Genomic DNA, 21069 nt, shown 5'->3' with positions numbered 1-21069 from the left:
AAAACAAAGGTGGACTGTATTACCTGCTATTTTGTATCCTTGTAAATTACAGAAAGTGACAGGTACTTGCTTGCCTGTCCAGAAATCCTTAGTGTATGTCAGCTAGAAGTACCCAAGAGGTAAATCAGCTAAAGCACCGTCATGTCTGTAGCTGATATTTATCTTTGGAAGTTTTTTCCTACATTTAGTTTAAAAGTTCCTTTTTCAAGTGAGCTTTTCCCCTGTCCCACCCACCCAGAAAGGGCTGGCTATTTTGTAAACTTTTTCTCAGCTGTGGTTTTAGATCCAGAGGCTCTAGAAGGAGCCTGGAAGACAAGCAGTCTGGAGCATGAAAACAAAAAATACGTGAAAAATTGATTTATAAATTGAAATCTGAATTGTGACTTTTGAATCATGTTCTGAGCAACCCTACAGTTAAGATAATGTTGGAAATGATGCATAAGTTTTAGATTCCCACAGTGGCAGAGGCATCAGGGAAGCGGGTATTATGCTATGAGACAGAACTTTATGATTTCTGCTATTGCTAGATTAGAACAGAGGATGGAGATGGTACCACAGGATGGAAATGGTATCATGAGGATTCTGTGGGACCTCATGACAAGTGGTCTGACCTGGTCAGAGAGTGCGAATCTTTGATATTTACTAACACATAAGTAGAAATCTGCATTACCAAATATGATCCAGATAGATAGATTGGAGACATCTTTTTAATGGCATCTTTTTGATGGCTCTAAATTACAATAAATTACTAACTGATATAAATACACAATTGACATACAAATGCTCTGTGTACATCACAGATGGTCTAGACTCACATTTGGGAAATCACTGTTCTAACTGAATGCTGCATCACATCAAATGACATGAGCAGAATCACACTGATGCAGTACTAGAAGAGTCTAATCAATCAGAAACAAATCCTTCAAATTCCAACAATACCCACAAATGCAAATTAACCAGAAAAATACTCAGCATTGTCATGACTGTTTTTACCTGTTTTACATCAGCAAAAGTGTCCCATTAAACCCACAAGAATATGGATACTTTTTAAAAATAACTTAAACTCCAACAGGAAAAATGGATACTCCTCCTGTTAAGATGTGAACACGTGGACATCCTATTACAGTAAAAAGTAAAATTTAAATAGGAAAAGGAAGGAAAGCTGTAACTGAGAGAGTAATCACATGTTGGGTGTCCTTCATGAGGTGGAGAAGAAAGGTAGAACCAATCAATGCCTCTGGTATCATGCAGCAATATCAGTCCCTGTTCATCATCTCAGTTGCAGGTTCTGGTGCGTGTTATTGATGAGCAATCATGTTAACTATGAGGAGGCTATATCGCCTGAATATCAAATAGCAAAGCTAGTTTTAAAAAAATATGTCATTTTGGATTCAGAATGACCAGTAAAAATGTGAAAAGCCCTGGATATGAATCAAAAAAGCCACTTAAATGATTGTTGCTGAGCCTCAAGTCTGTACTTAATGCTTTGGTAGCTGCTACTGCATGAGTGGAATACACTGACTTGAAGGAAATGTCAGCCCAGCTGAGTCAAACTACCTCTTAATGCAAGAACAAATAGCATATGACAGGGCCCAAGGGGCCTGAAGAGCAAACAAATAGTTTGTCCCTGTCCACTCTGGATGTAGTGGTGTAGTTGACATAGGCCTCTAGACAAGTAGCATACTCAGCAAAGGGTCATTATCATTAGTGTCCCTGATCTCGTAAGAATCAGAGGCATCAGAGGACACTGGGTTTTCAGTGTGTTGCCAAGGAGAATTTCGTAAGCCTGAGGATTTTTTTTGATCGAGGATCTAAAATAATTCCCAACCAAACAATAAAACTTGCTCAGAAACTGTCAAGACCCAGCTAAATGACATAGAAAAAAAAGTGAGCTCTTTGGCATACATTTCCAGAAGCCTAATGAGATTATTTATCTGAAGTTGAGGAGGAAACCTCCTGTCTTTTTTCCTGAAGTTGTATATAATATTTTAAGTATATGAACAATGGCTGTGCACATTTCTCTGCTCATCCACCCACTAAGCCACATACACTTAAATGTGCATACACATTTCTGCTAGTGCCACTCAGCATGAATTTGTATTGCCTCTGCCATTGTAGTGCTGCCCTTCCATGAACTGAAACTGTGAGCTTTCTCATAGAAACAAAAAAAAAAGTGATGGCAGATCTAGGGAAAGCATTTCTCAAGCCAAAACTGGTAAAATAAGTTGACTCTGATCATTTTCCATGACTCCCTTAAACCAGATATGAAGGTAAGGTTTGGAAAAGTGAAAGCCCATTGATTAACCATAATAATGGTATATATTTATGTCCCTCAGCCTTGGAAATTTCCATCTTGGACTCTCAAATTTGTATCCTGACTTTATGCAGTGGTAATATGCAATGATAACCAAGCTGCAACTCAGCAGATATATAACAGCAAAATTCACTTCTTGATTCTGTTTTACAAGTTCACTACAACCAACATGAACAACGAGTAATTCAGTGATCACCATGTTACCTTACACCAGTTTTTAACAATATTATAGAATTAAATTATTTAAATGATAGGGGGTAGTATCTGTTAGCCTATCTGACTCCTGATAGACCAGGGACTGGTAACTTTGGTTTCCTGTTTGATTTGTCTCCCTCCTTTCCATTTCTTTGTTGAACAACTAGCTTTTTGATTTGAAGAATGGTACCCAGGTTTTGAAAAGACTGTAGTGGGTTGATGCTGGCTGATGCCAGACACCCATGAAAGCTGCTGTCTCACTCCCCTCCACAGCTGGACAGGGGAGAGAAAATATAACACAAGGTTCATGGGTTGAGATAATGACTGCAATCCCTCTCAAAACAGACTTGCATTAGAGGTACTAATTGAACTTATTGCTAACAAAGTCAGAGCAGGACAATGACAAGTAAAAACAGACCTTAAAACATCTTCCCCCCACTTCTTCCTCCTTCCCAGGTCTACCTCCTCGCCCCAGAGGTGCAGGGAGATGAGGAATGGGGTTTATGGTCAGTGATCACACGTCGTTTCTACTGCTGCTCAGGGAGAGGAGTCCTTCCCTGGCTCCAGCATGTGGTCCCTCCCATGGGAGGGTTCCTCATAACTTCTCCAACATGATTCCATTCCACAGGCAGCAGCTCTCTGCAAACTGCTACAATCTGAGTCACTCTTCCACTGAGTGCAGTCCTTCAAGGACAGGCTGCTCCAGCATGAGTCCTCTATAGGGTCACAGGTCCTACCAGGAAACCTGCTTCAGCATGGGCTCCTCTCTCCATGGGCCTGCAGGTCCCTGTCAGGAGCCTCCTCCAGCACGGGCCTCCTATGGGGTCCCTGCCTCCTCTCAGGCACCCACCTTTTCCAGCGTGGGTCTCTTCCGCAGGCTTCAGGGGGATCTCTGCATCCCCGTGGACCTCCGAGGGCTGCAGGAGGACATCCTGCTTCACCATGATACTCACCATGGCCTGCAGGGGAACCTCAGCTTGGGTGCCTGGAGCATCTCCTGCCCCTCCTTCTCCACTGACCTGGTGTCTGCAGAGCTGTTCCTCTCACATGTTCTCACCCCACTCTTCTCTGGCTGCAATTACATCTGCACAATAACTTTTATTTCCTTCTGCCTAAATATATTATCACAGAGGTGCTACCATCATTTCTAATTGGCCCAGCCTTGGCCAGCAGCACATCTGTCCGGAGCCAAGTGACACTGGATCCACTGGATATGGAGGAAGCTTCTGGCAGCTTCTCACAGAAGCCACCCTGGTAGTCCCCTGGCTACCAAAACCTGACCATGCAAACCCAACACAGTAGTTGTGTTATAAACCATAGGAATAAAGCAGTATCAGGGGTTTTTTGAGGTTACTTGAAATCTTGCACAAGTCTTTTTGGGATAAGAGAGCAGTGTCAGGAAAGGAAAGGAGAATTTTCCAGCAGAAAAAAAAAGTATTATTTTTATGAAGTTCAGGGTAAGACAAGATCGACTCAGATCAAGGCAGTGGAAATAAAAAGCTCTTTAGCTATAAACTGGGTTTAAAGAAAGAATTGTATTCTTATAAACATTGACTTGAAAAAGTGATAGCTTTTATCATAAGGTCACACACTTCTTTTAAGTGACAGAAACACTCCTATATTTTATGATGCCACTTAACTGTGGGTTTATTTTTTATAAATGAGAAATTATTTTTTCAGGTACATTCTCCTACCTCTCAAAGATTGCTAGTTCTGCAGCTTCAGTAGATCTAAATGGGAAATATTAAAAACAAAAGACACATGGACTGTGTGTCTTGTGTCCCCCTCATTAAATTGCATGTGCAAAAGTCTAGAAGTTAAGTGTTTCATTACTTTTTTTATGTGAGAGGCTTTGTACTTCAGAAGCATATTCTGATCATGTCCTGAGGTATCAAGATACTTTTAAAAGCAAGATTCTTACAGTAAACAGCCTTATATCAGTGTTCTTAGTAGTCTTGATAAATTAATGTGAGATCTTCAGTAAGGCTTCTGAGAATAATAAAACCAGCAATATCTGGGCAGAGTAAGAGGGAAGAAAGGAGAACTAACACTGTAATTTGGCCCATAAACTGTACAAGACACTGGGTACCAACCTCTGTATTAGATATAGTCTTCTTCCTAGATTTAGGGAAAAGGACAGTATGAGAATCTAGTAATATTAGGATAGCTTCTGAATATAACAATGAAAACATTTAGCAGTAAAATGCAGGTTTTCTTTCTCTTGTCACACTGGGTTTTCTTCTCTAAAGCCTGGTGCATTTGGGCACTGAATCCTTACAAATTTCATTTCTGATTAACCTGTGGAAGGAAAGATCAGTGAGAGAGTGTCATTAGTGTAACACACATAGGCAACAAATTCTCATTACAACTTAATGCCATCCACACAGACTGCAGGGTCACAGGGAATGGCTAATGGTAGCCGACAAATGTTGGGTGTATTAGTCACAAAACATTTGCTGAATTCCATCAGAATGTCGTGACAACCTTCATAGCTAGTCCCAGCGAGCTGCTGGAGTCAGTGGAGTTTTCCTGTGACAAGCCGTCACTCTATCTTAGTTGAGCTTTATAGCACCAGTCAAAGCAGTCAGAGAAGATTGAAGTGACAGAGGCCCACTGAGTAAATAGTGAAACATGCAGCACATCATGAAATATTCAGCCAGGGTGTAAAAGCTCTAAATGCTTTTTCAATTATTAGCACCTGCACTGGCTGCATACATCTAACACTAACAGCATGTTAATTGCCACAATTTGTTAGGGTAGTTGTAGGAGAAATTTCTAAGGCATGAGACATTCTTTAGCGTGTCTTCAATTCCTCTCTTACCTTCAGCAAATGCACTCCTTCCTCCTAAAATTAAGTATCTGTGTGCACACACTTGCTAAGATATACCCACACACATATAAGTCAGGTAGGAAAACTCAAAATTCCTGAACCACAGGCAAAGTGACTAACGACCCTGAATCTTGTGGAGGAGACTGCTAAACAGTTTTTTGTGCACAAAATCCAGATATATCTACCTGAGAACAGCACAATTTCAGACTCTTAACAAACACAGGTTAAAGAGGAGTTGTGTTTCTCTCAGGTGTGTTTTGCTGTTGACAATAAGAGTTTTATTAGAGGGCAGAATAAAAAGTAGCCAAGACATTGTCTTACTAATGTGTAAAGACTAAGAGATTGCAGTTTATTTTCATGCAAACCCAGGGTCCTCCCTGCTGGTCACACAGTATTCTTGTTCCCAATGCTCAGCACATGGACTAATTCCACTGCAGATCAGGGAGGGTATGTTGCTCTAGTAATCAATTACATATGAATAATAGCAAGAGGGCTAAGACAATGGTGACATAATACAAGGGTATGTTTAACAATAGTCATTTAGTGAGGCAGCCATTTAGTCCTGAATGGTCTTTTCAGTTCTGTCCATTCCCCATCAGTACCCAAAAGTTTCAGACTCAAAACTCAGATTTTGTGGTAGTTATAAATGTGTGCTAGGGAAGTAGTGCTCTTTAAAATGTAATGTTGACTTCCTTGCAGTAGGTTATCTGTAAGTGGGATTTATGGTTTTGCTTTAGGCTGTTTTCTTCCAGGCAGGCTTTTTGGGTTTGCAGCTGTATCATGGCATTTAGCATCGTTTTCAAGTTTAATTGCACATAAGTGGCATTATATGCTCTTCAAAACCTTGAAAAGATGGTATTTTGCTCTTCATTTTAAGTCATGCGTATGTAATATCTGCCATAAGAACCAGAGAAGCTATTTTTAAGCTGGAGTTATGGATGAGGGAAATTTAACTTGGATTCCTTTCCTCCCATACAGGCTATACATGTCTTTTCCTGGCCAGAATGACCAAATGCTTTGGTCATTGCAAGTCAGGAAAAACAATATCTTAATTAAAACAAATACTAGGGATTTAATTTACAGAAAGTGCTTTTCTTTCTACAATTTGAAGTCTTAAATCAGATGACTTTGTAGCCCTGGAGAACATAATAGCTGCAGCATGAATATAAGCATTTCTACAGTAACCTGCCAGTGTGACTCAAGCAAAGCTTGACAAGGCCATCTTCAAGGATGAGGAGGCAGAGAGGCTCTAGAAACATTCAGTCCATGGTTTGGCTGTAAGGGCAATGACTGTAATGCTTTGTGGAATATAAATTTTAATGGGAAGAGGGTGTCCAAATGCCTTAGGCAGATTTGACAGCTTTGGCCTCTCTGTGTGTCTGTCTTAATTAATTTTTAGTATTTGCAAAACAGGTTTGGATCATCAAATTAATGAGGGTGTGTATATCCAAAGTAGTAATACTATTTTATCACTGTTCTGATCAATTCTGTTTTTAAATATATAAGTCAGTGTATCTTCTGATACATTCAGTAACATCTGAGGACAAAGGTGGACCTGTAGCAGAGTTTCCAAGATCCAGAGACATCTTCAGGGATCACTTTACTGAGAACAATGAAAGAACATTGATTAAAGAGAGATTTAAATAGTATCTTAGCCTAGAAGACTTAAATTTAATAAACACACTTATATGTATAACCCCACAGATTGTGAAATAGAATGTGGCTAGTCATATCACAGAGTCCTTCTCAGGCAATAACCCATTATCCTAGAGTAAAAGTAGTACAATAATATTTCTTAGCATGCTTTCATGTTGTGTGTCCCATCCTATTTGCTAGCTTTAAGGTTCCCACTTGCTGTACTCCAAGCAGTAAAGCAGAGAGTCCAAACAGTTTATGATACTGCAAATAAATGCATGTATTGATTTAAAAACCCCAAAAACCTAAAGGGTTTTTTTGGTTTTTTTTAAATCACAATTTGTGACCTAAAGCTTCAACAGGGAGTTATAGCTGATGAATCACATTCTTTGTTCTTCCCTCAGCCTACTTATGTTTAAGCCTAAAATATTCTAATAAACCTTTGGCACAAACTACTTTGAATGTTCCCTGTTAGAATGCAAAGCCCAAAAGAACTATGCTAGGCTTTAAGCCCTCATATTCTAAAAATTGCCTCAAACCTCAAGGCAGCTGACCATAGTTGGATGTCAGATATCCATTACCACCTGCTTTGTTATAACATTCCTTTCAATTTGTATCATTTTTGTGAATCATTTTTGTGACTGGGATTAGAGTATTGCTAAATATTCATTTGTGTTAAAACTTCAGATGATCTATTTAATTTTAAATCTCAGAGCAGAAAGGAAACACTGATTACAAAACTAGAATGTGGCATTTTTTAAGAAGTGATTTATTATAGTTCCTCTGATGAAGGATAAGGGGGAAAGAAAATTCCTTCTTATATGTGCTTGATTTCTGAAAGGAAGAGAAGGTGATTTGACCAGTGAGCTTTGCTTTTGTTTCAGTGCTCCTCTAGAAAAACTCATGAAGAAATGTTTTGTGAAAGTATTAGGGAAAAAACCCTAACCCTGAAACAACAGAAAGAAAAACATTTCTCAGTGGAAACTCCTGAAAATTCCTAATCTTTTGGCAAAGTTTCTTATTTTGAAACACATAGCTAACACATTCCATTAGAAAAAATAGCTGGTATAGAGCACCACTAAATATTGTCTGAACATTAGTACAACCTTCAAATGGAAGTGTGTTCACGGCTGCAGATCTTACTGTACCACCTGCAACTCTGAGCAGATGGAGAATGCCCAATAAGCAGCATCACAGTCAGCTCTCAGACAAAACTACCATGGCTTCATCTTGTGATGGATGGAGGAAGAGAATGCAGAGTCTCAATATTTTTCTAGAAATAAAAAAACCCCAACAATACGTCAACCAAGCCCCCCGACAAACCCCTTTGATGCAGCTTTTTCATCTCTGCTTCCTACAAAAGAGGAAGGATCCACTTATGCAAGGCCTGTCATTAGTCAGCTTGGGGTAGGGTCAGAGACTCCAGGTAGTCCACCAGGGCTTCTCTGCTGCCAGTGGGTTATAGTGAAATCACTGAACTGTGTCTCTGGAGAGAATATAAAAACTTTGAAAACATAGTGTTTCTTTTTTCCAGATGAGTCTGACTTATGTCTTTGCTATGCAGGGCCTTGATTGTCTTAAAGCATCAGTAGATTCTGGTTTAAAGGGAACATTGTATTGATAGTTTCTCAACTTTTTTGGAGCAGCTTTCTTTGAAGTTGACCCTGTTTGAGTGAAATGCGTGAGAATTTTCCACTGATTTCAATGGCTCTGTAATCAGTGGCTGTGAAATTACACTAATTGTTCACCCTGACTGAATTCGAGATTATACTGTTCATAGGAATGCAACTGTTGCTTTCATGGTAACTTAGCATACCATATTCAGGGTAAATTAACCTGTATCACACACTATGTTCACAGTCTGCTTCAGCAGATCATGCAGAAGAGAGGGTCTCACCACAGCGTGCTGGTTCAAATGCTTTAAAAGCAGGAAACTTTCCTGTTTTAAGAGTTCAGGCAATGTGGGCATTTCTTTAACAGGCTTCAAAAGGCAAACTGCTTTAAAATTTGGATATCTGTTTCAGAGTACTTAGCATATTCTTACATTGCAAATACTTTCTTCTTTGAAATGTCTCAATTCTGTATCGAGATAGTTCAAGCATTCATGACAAAAACCTGAGGTAAAGACTGTGGCTTTCCAGACAAAGCACTATTAACCTGTGCTAAATAAAAGATTTTAGGGTCAGTTTACCCTGTATCTTGTGAATACAATTTTGCTAATGCTACTGTATAATGCAGTCACTTAGGGGTCTTCACCAGCATCTGAGAGTGTTGGAGTCACTTAGTACTTAGCTTAATGTTTGATTTTAGCATATAAATTAGAGAACTGTATGTGTCTGTGCTTAGATGTAGCTATATAGCTGGAGAGCAAGTTCATAAAAATGTCTTTCATTTGCTTCTCCTTTGAGAAGCCTTGTGCTTTAAAATGTTGCTGCAGAAACACTTAGAGGGTTATCACAGGTAGAGTTGTCAGAGAAAATGGACATTGTTGTTTGGTATTAAAATCATGTATTCCAGATGTGGGCATTTGTTAGTCAGTCTGCTCTAAAATGACATACTGTTGAATCTTTAAAGGGCTTCAGTTTGGGAAAGCAAAATATGATTGGGCAAATTGCTAAAATATTTAAAGTGCAGCCTGTTAAAGCTTTTACTGTGAAGAGCATCACGTCAGAAGTTGTACGTGGTAAAAGCAAGTAATTGGCTTTCCATACTTATGCCAGTCAGTCAGCATGGGGTTCTGTTCCTATCCCTTCTACTTCATTGCAAATGCCTATAGGAACTTTGATATTTGTTTCAGAGGAGTGGAACTGGAAAGAAGAAAACTTACATGGTTGTGATGGTGTCAGAAAACCCAATTTAAAATTAAATTATTATTGGTATAGACAAGTACAGAAAGTTTTTGAAACTGCACCCAAAATTTAAAAATTAACTTCTTTTTTTGATATGCAGCTTTTGTTTAAAAATGTTCTTATTGAAAGCATGTTAAAGTGTAAATACAGTTCATTTTTTTACTTTTATCCCTCTTTGTAAACAGCTCTTGGGATATCTTTTCCATCCATAATTCATAGTATTTTCCATTTATGTTGTCCTCAACTTGTTTTTCCCCAGGCATGACCCCTTGTTAATTCCTGGAAATGAGCAGATTGACAATATGGATGCCAATGTGAAAAAATATGACTCTACAGGGATGTTTCATTGGTGTCCAGCCAAAGACATTGAAAAGGTCATTTTGGTAGGTATTGATGATAAGTTGTGTTAAACCATAGAACTGATGTCTAATGGATTAATAAATTAGTCTCTACAATCACGAAATCCAGTGTATTGAAGTCAGGAGCACAGACTGGTGAAACCAAAGCTAGGATTTTTGGTTAAAGAATTCTGATCATTTAAATCTTTATGCACAGTGCAACAATAAAAATTTGTCCAGTATAGGGAATTTTGTTTTCATAAACTGAAATTTGCATATTTGGTTTAAATCTTTAGAGAATTAAGATTAGAAATACTTAAATCCTTACATACCCCATTTTTCTCTTTACACAAGGCAGTAATGATTCTAACACAGGCAAGTGTTGTTTTGACTTGCCTCTTATTTATTGATGTTTATTCATTATTGTTAACTGATTTTTTATTAATTTTGCTCTCTTAGAACTTCTCTCTCAATTCCCAATATTTCAAGATGCCCAAACAGGCCAGAGCAAGTAGTGCTCCTACTCTATCTCTAGCATGTTGCAGTGACCCCTGTCTATGTGTGTCTTATTTCTTTAACTGGGAAAACCCATCAACTGACTCAAGTAACTAAAAACAATTAGGAGGCCTATCACAGCTTATTTAGAAAGTTTGTGCCACTTGTGTTCATTTACTCACACCTAAGAGTAGCAAGTAACTGAGTGCAGATCTCGTACGCAAAACTGATTCTATTTGAAGTGAACTCCCTGGTGGATCTTCACTTTGTCGCACTTCATAAAGCTTTTCCCGAGCCTGCTCTCTTAGATTTTCCTGCACTGTGGCATAGCGTAGCCAACGATGGTGACAGCCCAGTTATTCTAGCAATCAGGGGTTAAAAGCTTGTCTCCAGTTCTCCTCAGGGGTTTCTGTAATAACTCTGACATTGCCTGGAATTGCAATATCAGTGTTTAAACAGTCAAGCAAGTAAGTTCCAAATTTCAGAGATGGAACTTTGAGATGGAGTTTGCCTGAACAGCTTTAAATGGTATCATTTATTTGTAATCAGCAAGCAAGAAGGGGTAAAAGTGTAAAACACTTTGTAATAAACAGAGATAGAAATGTGCCTTTGTGCTATGAACACATTTTAGCTGACGAACTACCAGTTGCCCGACTTTGAAAAGTGTTCCTCCAAAAATGGTGCTGGGGAGTGACTGAATCATCATCTCTTGGTTATGCCGTGTTAGTTTTTTCCACTACCAGCCTGTGAATCTTCAAGTCTGTCCAGGTGCTTTCTGCTTCATACATCATCACAAATAAAGACACTGCCAGCAAAATGCTTCCCTACACCTTTTCAAACTTGCAGTCCACAATTTATGTCTATGTTCATTTCTATGCAAATTTAATGCTGTCCTTAGAGACTGCAGAAGTACAAATTAGTGCATAATTTGACGATGATGGGATTTCCCAGTTTGTCTTCTAATTGATACTTGGTGATGTCCCAGTCAGAAAATAATTCATTTTTCTGCCCAAGGTCTGTTTTGTCTCTGCGACATTTCAGCAGTACCCGGTAGTAAGAAGGGATTTTGCCATATATGGCTACATACAGATTTATGGCTGATTTATGGAGTGACATTTTTCACATACCTGCTTTCAAGACTTGGTCTCCGTCTTGTAAAATCTGAGTATTCCAGATGTATAGGCAGAGGCATGGGACAGCTTACATGCTTCACTTGAGGATTCGCTCATGTCTTCTGCTGTTTGAAGGGCCAAAATGACTCTCTTGGTCAAGATGTATGAAAATCAATATAATTGCCCTGGAGAAATTGAAAGCTCATGCATTTTTTAACTGATGAGAAAACTTCTAATCAGAGTTCCCATTCTTCTGACATAATGAGCATATCTGCTGCATATTCCAGTCTTAATTGCACACCACCATGCTTCTGTAAGATAGAAGAATGGCATATACTATGGATAAGTGAGAGGAAAATTTTGCAGTTCACCACTGTTTTAGTTTTGTTCCTTGGTAAAATTTCTGTGTAATGGTCCCATGTACAATTTCTTGGCAATACATCGATGGATCTCCAGCTACTCGATGGACGACAACAATGTCAAGACTGGCTACAGAAATTAAGCTCATTTTTTCCTTGTGGCATTATTTAATCATCTTGGTGTTTGAATTGCCTGCTCAACTGACCTAAACAATGCTGAAATTAGTGCAAAAATTTGTTCTCTCACTGAGACAAGAAAATAATTCTGGACATCGTTTAAATATTCTCCATGAGACCTGTTTCCTCAGGAAGTCCAATTGGCCTGAAAATTTAGTATTAGTCACAAACTTTCGCTTTGATTTTGTCACTGAGAGAAGCTCTGTGCAGTATAGTGGGCATCCATTGTAAAGCAGAGCAGTGTAGAGCATTTGTGGATTTCTTCTCAGGGTAACAGCAGCTTGTCTTTAAATAAGAGCTTTGACTCTAAGAGGCTGTGGTCCTCAATTCACAAGATCTGAGTAACATCACAAAGCCCTACTAGGAACACTGGACACTCAATATTTTCCTTTTCAAATTGGTCCTGAAAAAAGTCCAGCTAGTGATTTTTCAACTAGGGTGTGATTTTGCATCTATCTTCCATAATCCTTAGCTAAATCCACAGTGCTTTGTAACCAGAGTCACAATCCACATGTATAGAAACTTACACAGGACCAGAATTTGATCCAATACAATGTCTTCCCAAATGCTGAAGGATTTGCGAACAAGAACAAATTTTTTTTTCTGCTGAGCACATTTAATGAAGGATAAATAAGGGTAAAATGAACAGCTGTTACCAAACTACTTCTTTGTGCATGAACAATATTGACAGTTGTATTTTTCCTGGTTTTAAACTCAATATATGATTTAAGATGCCCTTTGTTTCATTTTTCCCTTGTCTTTTTGTTTTGTTTTGTTTTTTATTTTAGACTCGAAGTGAAGCAGCGATGACAGTTTTAAGTGGGCATGTAGTCGTTTGCATATTTGGGGATGTTACATCTGCTTTGATTGGATTAAGAAATTTAGTGATGCCATTACGAGCCAGCAACTTTCACTACCATGAACTCAAGCACATTGTGTTTGTGGGTTCACTTGAATACCTGAGAAGGGAATGGGAGACACTGCATAACTTCCCCAAGGTTTCAATCTTGCCTGTAAGTTCAAAAGCCATATTATTGATACTTTGTTATTTGGGACACCAACTGGACAGATTCATATTGACTTTGATCTTAGGCTTTTTTACTTTTGTCTGCTTATAGGCCTGAGGACTTAGATTTTCACTTTACTGTGTCTGTGAAAACAGAGCCCTGTGAGACCTTATTAGAAGATATTTGCTGCAGTGTTTGGCTCCTCATCATCCTCATCGGATGAATTTCAGCCGCTATCAGATGTATTAGCTGTGTTATGTATTGAACATTCACTGTAGTGCACTGCATGGAGCCGGTTCTGATGTTGTGATTTCCCTGACAGAACGACAGTAGTTATTTATGATATTATTTATGTATTTATACCCACAAAACCTTTGAAAAAAATATTGTTACTCTATCTACTTAATATTTATACATATTCATGTATTTATATGTAAAGACCTCCTGTGGACTGGCCTGCTTTATACGGAACACTGTCATGGCATTTCAGTACAGAGTCCTGTATGGAAGTACAGCAAAACCTGATCCTTTTTAAATCAATGAAAAGCTCCTATTGATTTTAGTAGGCACAACTACTAAAACTGCAAAGGTCCTTTTTCTCCTATGTGTCATTAAGATTCACTCAAATGACCAAAATGTAGAATCAAGAGCTCCAGGACTAAAAAATGAAGCCCTCCAAGCCAGTGATCTTAGGTAATCATAGCTGTAAATGACAAGTGGGAGCCCATGGTATAAGTATGAAAGAGAATGCTCTGCATGTTATATAGTAAAGTTAGTTTAGATATTTTTTTCCAGAAACAAAAATTATGGGTTTACTAGTTTTTAATAACTACATTTCAGCAGTTAAAAATAAATAAATCAATGATGGATGTAACCTTAACTGAATAACTGGGAAAATAGCTATAGAATGAAAGGACTGTCTTTGCTTTTTGATTAATTCAGACTGTAGGTCTTTGTTACTGTAAATGCAGTTTTAGTGTTAGCCCTTGGCATTTTTCTGTAACCTGATCCAACAGATGGTGTCACAAGATTCTCTGCTGTCACAAAAATGGTGTCAATATCAGATTTGGTCAGTTAATATCCTCCTTTTTCTGCCAATTCCTTTTAATTCCAGTCACTGTGAAGGCTAAAGACTAGGGAATCAGAATTAAATTGATAATACTCTTGAACTATCGAGCAGAATAGAATCCTGCTACTGCTTCCAGTATATAATGTGTATCCATTATTATAATATGTTTTTGGAAAGTTTAGATTCTGAATTCTGAAGAGGCATTAAAGAAATGTACACCAGCTTTACTTTCCCCAGTTTACACCAAAATTCAGAATAGCTTTAGATTAATTTTGACCTGAACAGCTTAGACGATGCACCTTTAAAAATACAGAATATTATAAAGGAATTGTATCTCACATAGAAATCAAGGGTGCTGAAGACCACACGGACTTCATTACTTTTTTCCCACTTTTTTTTCCCCAGCCTATCTGGTTCAAAATGGTGATATAAGGTTAAAAATAGCAGCAATTTTCTGATCTAATTATACTAATTAAAAAATGTACTTAAGTTTCTGAGATTATACTTGTAGAAAATTGTGTTAAAGGGAGGCCACTTTCCTACTTCTCTGTGCTTTGGTTGACGAGGTAAAACTTGCTGCTGCTATCTGATGGAGATGTGATTATAGCTGAATACAAAAACATTTGTTCTGGTTTAAAGAAAAAAATTGGAATTTAAAATCTGTATTAAAAGAGGCCTTTAGGCTGCTGAATAAACTCTTAAAAAGTAGGCAAATGCCAATTTTAAATATCCTCAGGCAGCCTTAATTCTGTCCCTTTGCATAAAATCATTAGGAGTGAGCCTTTAATTAATTACATTATTGCATATTATTTTTCCCCATAGGACTCCTGCTTCACTTGGTGTGCAGTACAGGCACAAAGAGCAGGATTAAGGTGGCTGGAATAATCGTGTTCTAACTTTTGAGCAGTTTATAATGAAATCGTATCTGTTTGATACACATTGTTTTTCACAAGGTTTCACGCCTCAAATTATTGAAAGTTACATGGAATAATTAAGCTGGCAATCACTGAATAAGAATTGGGCTCTTCCTACACTCTGTGCATTTTAAAATCACTTTTGCTGTGAGTACTCTCAGTGGACTTCAGGAGATATTCACCATTTACGATCAGGAGATGGAAGAGCAGGGTCTTGTCTTGATTTTATGAAAGTCGCTGCGTGACAAGGGGACAGTTATGTCTCCTCATCATTAGGGTCTTTGAGTACCAAACCATGTGAGGCAGCAGAGCAGAATCTAGTTTCCATTAAAAAAAAAAGTGTTTTTCCTGAACCTTGCAGCCCCTGTGATGTAGACTTAATACTCTGTAACTATAGTTGTGGACTGTTGGATGTGAAAAGCATGTGTAATTTTAAACAAAAAATACCATGTCAAGTGTCATATGTCAGTTTTGTTCACTATGAAAAAAATCCACAGGCTACCACAGCATTTCATTTTAGTGACTGCATTCTCTGATTGAGGATTGTGGAGCAGGGACTGTTGCACAAGTTGTGCCCATTAGGATAAAGTCCTGTTTCTGTTTCAAAGGGTTTAATCACACAGCTTTGAAGCTCAGTGTGTTTTCCTTCTAGAAGCACCAAAAGCATGCTTCAAAAAGGATTAACCTTTTCTGTGTATTGCTTTAGGTTGAAAAAATAGCTTTATCCTGATTGCATTTCAAATGTGCCGGACACGTAATGCTTTCCTGTTTAAATTGCTGTTCTTTTGCCCAAGACCATTGTGACTTGGTAGTAGATAAATAGACATTTAAAACACCCCCCTTGTTATATTCAGAGAGCCAGAGGTTGCCACATGATAGCAACTTAAATCAAGACAATTTCAAGTCACCGATGAGATGTAGAATGCTGGCATTATTCCTGTTTCTTGTTTGTTAGTAATAGCTTGACTGAGTATTGAGACTGAACCTAAAATGCTGCCATCAGCACCAACTACCCTTTAGATTAGCACACATCTCCTATTCCCTGGCACATAGTTAGACCAGCTTAATGTCAGAGCATAAAAAAGATACTTGTTAAATAATTTCCCAAAGCTCCTTCTCAATCTTTAATTTGTTTTTCTTTTTTCCCCTCTTCTGCACCCCCCCTTTTTTTTCCCTGTGCCGAAGGGTACGCCATTAAGTCGGGCTGATTTAAGGGCTGTCAACATCAACCTCTGCGACATGTGCGTTATCCTGTCAGCCAATCAGAATAATATTGATGATGCTTCGCTGCAGGACAAGGAATGCATCTTGGCGTCACTCAACATCAAATCTATGCAGTTTGATGACAGCATTGGGGTCTTGCAGGCTAATTCCCAAGGTAAGGACTGCCCTATAATACTTCTCTGCAGTGCCTACAGGGGACAGGACCTGGCAGGAAGAATATCCCTCACTCAGTAATTCAAAGAGCCCTACATCAGCTTGCTTGACAGTTAAACCTGCTGATTGGTATGATGGCTTTTAAAGGGACAGTCACGTAGTTTCTCTGCTACATCACAAAGCACATCATTCAGAGAAAAAATGAATGAACATGAAACTGGCATTTTTTCTCATTTTAAAATTTTCCTAGATAATATATAAAACCGTCATTTTCTCACTGTGACTTTCTTACATGGGGAGTTGCTGTTGTATAACCAGTGATAACTTGCAATTATTATTTGGAATATCTGAAGTTTCTGTCCAACAAAATATCTTTTTATGTAGAGCACATTAAAACTTCAAAGAAAATACAAGTTTGAGTAATACCAGCCAAAAAGTAAAATAAAAAAGAACAAGAACTTTAAATTTTCTTTACAGCTCTGGCACCTTCTTGCTCAAGAAGTTAACTGAGAGTTAACTCAAAGCTGATTTCTTCCCATGATTTGACATGTACTCATCCCATTTAAGGACGTTAAACAAAATCCTTCAATCTTTCCTGAGAGTAGGGGACTGATTCATAGGTAGCCAAAGGCTATTTTACACCATCTATGCCTGTGCAAAGCAGCTGCAAAGCAGTCATAAGCACCCCAGCAAAGACCATCAGAGTAAAAACAATCATCTCCCCATCCCTGAAGCATCTTGCAGCTTATGCAGCTGAAGTCCTACCTTTGATAAACCTATTAGCTGCCGCAGTAAATATTCCCTCTGGATCTAGTTTTGCTATAAATGTAGGTGGAAAGGATTGTGCTTTGGTCTGCAGTTTCCCTGTGAGCCTGATCGAGAGGTAGTTTTCCCTCAAGGACGGTGAGAACTAAGATTAAGTTCAGGTTTTCCTCTTTACACTCTTATCAGGAAATAGGAATTATGTGCCAAAAATCAGAGGCTGCAGTGTAACTTCTTGAATATAGAAACTTGAACATAGAAAATTCTTTCTTAGAATCTGCATTAAAATGGTGGAATTATATTGTACCAGGAAGCTAAAAGCTTGACGTTTTCAAAGTCAGATCAGACAGTTTTCTGGATAAAAAGTAGATTTAGAGAAGAAAAGGAAGAAACTGGTTGTTTTCAATCCCATGAGTGTTCAAAGTTTCAAATCTTTGGTCTGGAAATAATACAACTCCAAATATTTTAGAGTTCTTTCCTCATAAATTTGTGAGACCAGCTTGCTCACACTCTGATAGCTTATAGTTATGATTAAGAAACTCATTGCAGAAGTGGAAGACAGGCATAGAGGTTCCTTGTTTCACTGATCTAGACCTGGGATTTGAAATTCTGTATCTCGAAACTAAATCTGTACTTTCACTACCAGGCTAATGGCTACTCTTTGATGAATCTCTCTCAGTCTCCTATCACACACATAATTAAAATAATCAAGAATCTCTTCTTGAGCATGAGCAGTCTGAGAGAATTTTCTGTCTTTGCTCAGAAGTTAGAGACATTTTCAGGACTGTTGTATTTACCTCTTGGTGTACACAGCATCTCACACCATCCCTCAGTGAGGATGGAGGAAACTTACCAATATCCAGTCTTGTGCACTACATGATCACCTGTCATTTTTTACTCCCCATCCTTGGAGGTATTCAAGACCTGACTGCATAAAGCTCGAAGAAGCTGAGCTGACCTTGTAGTTGACACTGCTTAGAGCAGGAAATAAGACCGGAGACCTTCCAATGTCCCTTCCAGACTGAATTGTTCTGTGAATCTCTAATACCCAGGTTGCTGCTACAGCAATAGCCCCTATAGGTCAGGAAGCGTACACTGGCCATGGTCCAAATCCCTTTAGCCCTGTTAAATGTTGCTGATGCAGAGAAGAGAAGGAACAATAGGTGAGCATATTCTTAGAAATTTTTGACATTACTTCAGGTAAATACCAGCTTGCATGTTAAAAAATAAAAGGTCATTCTTTCGGTAGCTGTTCTGGGGAAACAGGGCATGACACAAGGCAGGCAACCAGCAGCCTGTTTTAATTGGGATCACTGAATAAGGAGGGGTTCTTCCAAGCTGATTTGCTTCAGAAAATAATTATCTTCACGGTAAATTCTCTGTGTATGATATCCACAACTCCTGAATTGGTTGCATTCCTTTCAGTACAGTAAATTTTCACAGAAGACCTTGAATAAAATGATTAGACTGTCAGAAGCAGTTAGATCAGTAGATAGCACAAATTTTACTGGAAATTATATGCAATGTGACATTTTTGTCTGTGAAATGCAGCTTTAACATACGGTGGACACAACTATCATGACAATTATATAAACCAGGTGATTCAACTTTTGCTGGTCAACAAGCAGTGTATTAGAACAAACTCAGAGATTCTTACTGGCAATTTAGTGCCTTTATTTACAGAGCAAGTTGTTATTTTTCATTTGTGTATTGCTTGACATACTTATCCTTAACACGTTAACTGATAAAAGCTTCAAGTATTGCCAATCTTAGTTTTTCTAGATCTTATTGTATGATTTTGAATTAAGACATCCTCATCAACATCATGCTTTGGATCTTCTGTGTCGTTATTTTATGTTACTTCTGCTACTGATCATCAGAAACCCTGGCATTAGAAAATCTGGAGGTATGGCAGAAGGTCAGTTGACCTGTGACAGGGTGTTGAAAAGAGAAGAAATAAAGCAAAATATGTGAGCAGTCTGAGAAACATACGGGCTGAGCTTCAAGATTTTTGGTGAGGGATTTAGCAGTATGACCTTACCCTTGCTATTCTGAGTAAATATGTTGTATTATATATGTATAGTTATGTAGTCACCGAGCAGTGGAATCTCATATGAAAACCTGATATATAATTTATGTTTACATTTCTGAGAAATAAAAATACAGTCATTTACTTGATAGGTTATTGAATGTACAAGGATCTTTCTAGTTTGTATCTGTGATTATTTCATTTCAGCATCAGGCAAAAGATGACACCAGTACAAGAAGGGTGCCATAAAAAGCAGGATGCAAATTTTATTTAACAATCAGATAAGCCATAATCGTTGGCAAGTGTTGAAGTACAGGGCTATATCTATAACTCCTTTGCTCTAAGTTGGTAGCAGGAGAAGAGTCCACAAATTTTGGGATTTCATTCCCTTTTTCCCAGAGCCTCATCCTCATTACCTACTTTAACACTAAAGTCACTCCCAGTCCTAGGCATATAAGCATTCATCACTAGCCAACCCTCTGTATCCCTCCAAACATGCCCTTTCCAGCCAGGGACAGAGCTTTGAAATGGAACCCTGGTGCAGCCCGAGAGGAAAGGTCTTGTAGAAGGAACAGGTGGGTGGACACATGACAGGAAGCTTTGCTGAAAGGGAAAGTTCTATGACAATAGGGCTGCCAATTCCCAATGGATTAAGTTAACTGCTGAAAAATCAGCTCTGTATTATTCTGGTTTGCATCAACAAGGGATTTTCTCATTACTAGTTCAAGATTAAGTTAAAACACACACAGCTATTCTCATACAGAAATGAAGACTTGAAAGTACCTCCTTATGGTGTTAAAATATCCCCAGGTTTTTGGACTGGTTAACAGTAATTATCTGGACCTTCTACAAGTAGTGTGGAAACACTTTTGTCCTCTGGCCTGCCTGCCTTGGATCGTAACTGATCCAGCAGAACTGCATCTTGTCCAAGTATGGTGCTCTGCCTCGACCTTCCGCAGAAGAAAAATCCAACTCAAAATTCCAAGACACAGGAAAAAAATAATATTCTGGACCAGAGCTACAAATGACCTGGAGTATCCAGAGGGGATGGCAGTAAACTATCTAAGTTGTCAAATCTATGTTCATCATCAGCTGTCTGGCAACATACGACCAAATGCATGGCTACACAGAACTACAAGTGGAAACAAGCTGTCTTCCTTAGGAGGAAAAGCTTACTAACAGTTCTGAAAGGATTTGCTGGTCTCCTTTACATAAAGTGTGTACTTCTACTCAAAAAGAACAGGCAGTTCTTTCAAATTGGATCTGTCCTGTTCAAAGTTCTCAGGTTGAAAATGTTCTCATGGCTGTCTGCATTGATAGTTTCAAAGCTGACTGTGCAGCTCCGTAGGCTTGCTAGAGGTTAGGGCTGCAGACTCTAATGTCCTGAAAATGAGCTTTTGGAAATCATCAGGGCAGTTCATTGCCTTTGGGAGACCTAGAACCTGGATTCCAAGGACAGAAAGACCAAAGCGGATCCCACTGAAGCTGCATCAAAATATTGCTTTCATTAAGATATCTCCGATTTTGAAGTACAGAATGCTGTAAAGAGGGAGCTTGGCCCACCTCCTCACAAAATTACTCATAAACTCAGCCAAATGGCTTATTTG

The 21069-nt window shown here is 38.5% G+C and overlaps 1 protein-coding gene across 50 annotated transcripts in view; it reads left to right on the top strand.

Moving 5' to 3' along the window:
• Positions 1-21069, top strand: part of KCNMA1 (potassium calcium-activated channel subfamily M alpha 1) — a 438676-nt gene that overhangs the window by 377409 nt on the left and 40198 nt on the right. For all 50 annotated transcript variants that reach the window (XM_039554286.1, XM_039554284.1, XM_039554283.1 and 47 more), the window contains 3 exons: positions 10083-10206; positions 13093-13317; positions 16480-16672. In XM_039554286.1, the coding sequence (XP_039410220.1) occupies positions 10083-10206; positions 13093-13317; positions 16480-16672 (542 nt within the window). The remainder of the gene's footprint in view (positions 1-10082; positions 10207-13092; positions 13318-16479; positions 16673-21069) is intronic.

This window comes from Corvus cornix, chromosome 6 (assembly GCF_000738735.6).
Source record: "Corvus cornix cornix isolate S_Up_H32 chromosome 6, ASM73873v5, whole genome shotgun sequence".
In the NCBI taxonomy this organism is placed as follows: domain Eukaryota; kingdom Metazoa; phylum Chordata; class Aves; order Passeriformes; family Corvidae; genus Corvus; species Corvus cornix.
This window is presented reverse-complemented; position numbering and strand designations above follow the sequence as displayed.